The 5,995-nt window shown below is 38.8% G+C and overlaps 1 protein-coding gene across 2 annotated transcripts in view; it reads right to left on the bottom strand.

Annotated features, from left to right (window-relative positions):
- mtm1 (myotubularin 1) overlaps nucleotides 1-5,995 on the bottom strand; it is a 16,655-nt gene that overhangs the window by 1,873 nt on the left and 8,787 nt on the right. For both annotated transcript variants that reach the window (XM_025058628.1, XM_025058601.1), the window contains exons 6-11: nucleotides 4,950-5,132; nucleotides 4,689-4,844; nucleotides 4,555-4,602; nucleotides 3,597-3,689; nucleotides 794-907; nucleotides 526-702 (exon numbers count right to left, since the gene is read on the bottom strand). In XM_025058628.1, coding sequence (XP_024914396.1) covers nucleotides 526-702; nucleotides 794-907; nucleotides 3,597-3,689; nucleotides 4,555-4,602; nucleotides 4,689-4,844; nucleotides 4,950-5,132 — 771 coding nt within the window. The remainder of the gene's footprint in view (nucleotides 1-525; nucleotides 703-793; nucleotides 908-3,596; nucleotides 3,690-4,554; nucleotides 4,603-4,688; nucleotides 4,845-4,949; nucleotides 5,133-5,995) is intronic.

Raw genomic sequence — 5,995 nt, 5'->3', positions numbered from 1 at the left:
GAAGTATCGATATTTCAGGATCGATCCGCACATCACTAGTAAAAAGCCTAGGTCAGGTGCTTTGCTGAATATCTATTTAACGACTCATTTAGATTGAATTTCTTCTACCGCGTCAAAGACACTGACGGCGCGGCAGCCTTTAGAAACGGATAAAACCGACAAAAACGTGAAATACTTTTTCTGCGTTTCTTTACCAAATGTGATAACAGCTTGAGGTGAGCTCGTCAATATTGCGTCACTTATGCCGCAACATTCACACTGTGCTGCGTTGCGTCCCGTCACATACCATCAAGGGAACTACGCCGGCTTGCCACGATATTCCCACGACAATAACACATTTGAAAGACTGAAATGAATTAAATAAAGATCTGCGGCGCTCATTTCTTGAATTGGAAATGTTTACGAGATTAAAGCGTGGATTGAGTCTCGAGCTAACCGAGTTGCGAGTGTTTGTGCAACTTAAGTTACAGACTCATCATCCTGATCTCTGGTTGACAGGTGCACGATCAGTGAACCACCATTTACCTGTTGCCGTATGCGGGGGTTCCAGCGGATGTAGTATGTCACCCAGAGCTCTAGATGGCGCATGCTGGCGACAGGATAAAGCACTCTGCCGGACTCAGGGGTATAGAATGTGTTTAGGTAAATGTCCTGCTTACTGTTGACCATTGACCAGAGAGACACCGTTTTTGACCTCAGCTCCTGCAACACAGATATGGTGCAATGAAAAAAAAATCATTCATCAGACAATTTAGCGTCGACAATTTTGTGTTGAGTGGCTCTGCGTTCTTACATGCTGGTCTCTAGCATTCTCGCAGTTGAAAAGGAAAGTCCCAAAGCGACAGCTGTAGAGATGATCCAGGATGGTGAGTAGAAGACGCTCGTTAAACTCAAAGGCTGTCGGAAACTAAAAGAGGGAGAGTGCGGGTAGAGAGCGGTTGTACTTTTCATTTACCGCCTCTCGGAACAAAATTGTGTGACATTTCTTTCACACAATGTGCCTAAGATAAACACAGAGGCCTTTAGACGCCCTTAAGAATGAATTATATCTTGTCTGTAATGAGTTTTGAGTTTTTTATTCCAAAGAAAACGTGATCTTACTGTACGGCTGAAGGTAAGATGGAGCAATGTTATGCCTCCGAGTGCATACATTTTCAATAAAAAACAAAAGACAAATTAAATTATACAGATACCAAAGTATGAAAGAGTATTAACGCCACAGTAACAATTACAAAAAATATAGAAGCATGAGATTGAAGTCGTAAGCCACAAGTTTATGAGCATCGTTAGCGCAGGACCCTCGTAAACGTGCAACCCCATCCTTGTACACGATTGCGATTATTACGACGTAATTCTTACAAAAGAATAACTTCGTACTCGTAAAAGTACAAGTTTATTCTCGTAAAAACATACAATTACATTTGCATCAATGCGCGCTTCACTTCTTAACTAAATTCTTGCACAACTCGATTGTCGTAAAAAAATACAAGTCTACGTTCAAATAAACGTAGCGCTTGATGTAAGCTCTCGTAAACTTTACATCTTTATTCTTGCAACTTTTAATCTGCGACATGGCCCTAACGCCTTTTTACGTAACAGCTTCGAGAGTCTGTAGACATACACAGATACGTACAATGTCCTGCTGATTAAAATGTTATGTCTTAAGACACTGACTTCATATCAGCAGCATGGAACAAAGTGGCCTGGACATGATATTGAATTTATCTTATCGACTTGAAATCAGGTCAAAAGACCTGAATCCACAAATGACAACAGATAGTAGGATTTCCTCAACATGTAAATGTTTTATAAATAATGCTGATCGAGATGTCTTCAGAGAGATTATTCGGTCCAACAACAAGGACAAATATGTGACACAGGCAGTGTGGTGCTGGAGGAGTATTTAGGGTTCTATTGTCTCAATGTCCATATAATCCCTTTTCAGAAGCTAGCAGCTAGACCAAGAGAGGGCGCTGCCCTCATCACATCCACGTAGCCCAGTAGTTCTCAATTATTTTCTGTCATGACAGAAATGTGTTTTATATCTGTACAAACCACTGTATGAGTTGCTGCCACCTAGTGACTGGAGGCTTGGTATCGTTCAAGCATTATAGCAGTGGTCCACTTATGTCCAGCGTGCCATATTCCATTGGAAGCACTTCCAGAGAAGTACTGACATAGCCCAAGGTCATTCTAATGTTTCATGGGAAGTGAAATTTGAACAGGGCAGCCTACTGGAGATGTGCTGACTACTGTGTTCCTTAGACTTTGAAGATTGTCACTTGAAAAAAAAAAATTAACATGAATAATCGTAAGTATCATTACAGTATAAATGAGGGTGGAAAGCTAATGCCGTATGAAAATATAACTTAATAAATAAATAGTGTGACACACAATAACAGCTAAATGGAAACTTTGTAATGGTTTGTAATAGCTTTGTTTGGCTGGCGTCCTGTCAAACTCACGAAAACGAACATGAAGAAGTGTTTTCAGTGAGTGACTGAGAGCAACGCAAATGACAGTTGTTGTGAATTTGCATATAAAATGGAACAAATCATGGTATTTTCCCGGGCTCGCCTTAAGTCATGTTAAAATGTGAATTAAGAACGCTTTAAAATACGGTAGTCAACTTAAATTGTTCGGAAATCAGTAGACGTTTGTACACGGGAGAAAATGCTTTGTTTAAACACAATTAAACTCAAGTGTAATTTCAGTTAATACGTTTTTTTTTTTTTTAATTACAGTTTAATTATTCATTTACAAATGCATTTATTTATCAAATTATAATTTGGAATATGTTGTTTTGCATTCTTTTACTACTGTTTTATAGCGAAAAAAATAAATATATATATATACGTATATGTATATATGCCCAGCATTACTGTAAATCAGTACAATGGAACCTCGAGATACAAGTGTCTCCACATCCAAAGTATTTCAAGAGACGAGCACGCTTTCAAGCTAATTTTTGCTTTGAGATACGGGTAAAGATCTGAGTTACGAGCACGCTTACAGACGCCGACGCCGCCTCACTTGTTCACTTCACCCGTTTGTCGATTTCCGTACGCATCTCCTGTGAGTCTTCCGTATTGTGTTTGCATTAGCTACATGATTTTCTCTCTATTTTGTGCATTATCCTTCATAATAGTGACGAGTCCTAAGAAAGTGAGTGGTAAGGATGGTAGTGAGAAGAAGAAATGCATGATGACCATGGAAATAAAGCATGAAATTGACAATAAATACGAGTATGGTCCCCGATAAAGAAAGAATACAAATAGAAAAAAGCAAAAAACGTAAGTTAATTCTAAGTTTAAGTAAGTGTAACATAGTGTACGTGTAAGGTACGGTACAGATAAAGTGTCAAATGGAATACAGCACACATATGGACTTAAGTGTACCACTTCTGTAATTCGTGAACGATAACAAGCCTCCAGTCACTAGGTGGCGGCCACTAGTGGCTGTTTGTACAGATAAAAAAAAATATACATGTACAGGTTTGTACAATATATATGATATATATGAGTTGAGAATTTGGGCTTAAGTATTAAACCCAGTTTTTTTTTGTTTTTTTTTTAAACTAAAAAAGTCACACTCACCTGTCTAGACATCTGCCACACACAGTCAATAAGCTGCACAAAAATGGGTGATCTGTCCTGGTCTGCGTGGTTCTTGTCACCGTGACCAATTCTCTACACAAACACAACGGTGAATCAAAAAGGTTATTGGAAAAGAAGTGAATTTGGAGCACCAACCCATTATTGGTGACAGAAAAGAACTTTTGGGCTGTTTTTTTTTTGTTTGGCATTTTAAACAGTTTTACATAAATCTTTAAACAGAGTTTTACAGAAATAAAGCGGTGGTATATATTCACATATAAAAACTGCAGATCAAAAATACCAAAATGCAGCTTAAACTCCTATCAGGCTAATACTCCCTAATTGCAGAGATCAGGTGTGTGAATCTGTACGAGGTGGATAAAAATGTCAAAATGTATCACTTCCTATTAACGTAACATCCTGCTGTTGGTTCTACGCTCTGAAAACAGTACGCAGCATAGACAGCATATTGGTAGAATAGTCGAATAATAGACAGTCTATTACCGTCAATGCATAAAATGCCAAACAAAAAAAATATTACTATTGCACAAGCACACAATCTGCTAAAGACACACGACTGTATTCTTATGGTCAATTCCATTTTTTTTAATTTTTTTTTTGTGTGCGACTCGCCAAAATCAATTTCTTCCCATTCTGATTTCCTTAAAACTGACAGCAACTTTAAACCTGAAGTTCTTGGAGATCGAAATGAAGTGCTAAAAGAAAATCGGTTCCTGCGCATTCGCCTTCCTGAGGAATAAATCTCCTGCAACAGGCCAGAATTATTGGTGTCTGAATTATGTCAAAAATCATTCTATTCCGACCAATCACTGGCCGGTCGATTTGTGATTAACTAAAAAAAAAAAAACTGTACATGAAGAGAAATCAAATGAAAAACTTGATGAAGAATTTAATGAAAAAAGGCAGTATTAACGGTAGCAGTGGATCAGTGACTTACTGAGGCAAACTTGTGTCCAAAACTGATCCATTCCTTTTCAATAAGCACCTGTATCAAAACAAAAATATGTCTTACTTCAGGTAACAGACAGTCTTGATTGTGTATGTGTCTGTGATTTACTGTCTGCTCCTAACCTGGAATCCTCTAAGGGTGCGATAGTGACTGTCCAGCATTAGCATGGCCAGAGAGGTGAGCTGCGCGGTCCGGTCCCAGCCGTCGCTGCAGTGAACCACCACTGAGTTCCCACTGGAAACCTTGTCTGCTACCTGGATGGCTCCCGACAAAACCAGCTGAAACAAACAAAATATCGTCGTCAGAAACTCAGTCCGAAAAAAGGTAGGACAGTGAACACAGATGTGTGTGTGTGTATAGGACACTTTTTTTTTTTCTCTGACCTTTACATGTTCTAGCCAGTGTGTGGACTCTAAACTGGAAAGCCAATGTGACTCTTCTACATTTGGGTAAACGATGTCTTTGAGCTTCTTCAGGGACTCCCTCATGACGTGGATATTCTGGATGTCCAAGAAAACGAGTTCTGCATTTTGGTACTCGTCACCCTCATAGCCTCCTCCAGTTGCCTGTACGGAATATGTCGATGATGTAAAGATCATGTTTATACACAAATGTATGTATGAACCTCGGTCGTTAAAAGCCTGCTATTCGAACAATTCAGTTCACAAACACAAATTTGTAACCTAAAAATTGCCCCTGTTGTCGAAGCCATAACTCGGTTGCCGAACAAGCCAACAATATCACGCAGGCACAGAGTGATCACTGAGAGAGACGGTGTGGCATCAGTCTTGCCTCAGCCCGCCCTCGGGATACACTCTATAAACTGTTGTCTGATTTTGCTGGTATTTCTTGCACTGTGCTATTTTTTTTTTTTTTTTTTCATAAATCACCAAGGGACCTAAAAAATCTAGTGAAAGTGGAAAGGCAAAAAGAACTTTACTTTACAGTATGGTCAGCAAGTCGGCGATTTGTACCATCATTAAGAACAAGGAAGCAATAAAAGGAGCTAAGGTTGCCAAAGGAGTGAAGTGGAAAAATTGCTACTGATTTGGATGAACAAAAAGCAGTCGGCCAGCAACAGTTTTTCAGAAACAATAATTTGTGAGAAGGCAAGCCGTACATTGCGCAATCCCGACTTCTCAGCATCGGTTAGGCTGTATGAAATCATCTTTCCTATTTATAGATTGATTCTTTACTCAGTTTGTGTTTATCTTTTTTGTTAGCTCTAATTATTTTTATTGGTTTTATGTATGAACTTGTACACAAAATACTATTGAAAAAGTTTGAATAATAAACCATCCAGGGTCCAGGAATGGATGAATTCCTTCTACATTGATTCCTATGGTGGAAAATTGTTGCAGTTTTTGAACTTTTCAGTTTACGACTGGCCTTTAGGAACAAATAAGTTCGAAAACTGAGGTTCCACTGT

Source organism: Cynoglossus semilaevis, chromosome 1 (assembly GCF_000523025.1).
Source record: "Cynoglossus semilaevis isolate Cse_v1.0 chromosome 1, Cse_v1.0, whole genome shotgun sequence".
Taxonomy (NCBI): domain Eukaryota; kingdom Metazoa; phylum Chordata; class Actinopteri; order Pleuronectiformes; family Cynoglossidae; genus Cynoglossus; species Cynoglossus semilaevis.
Note: the sequence above shows the minus strand (reverse complement) of the source record. Positions and strands in the feature narration are given on the sequence as shown.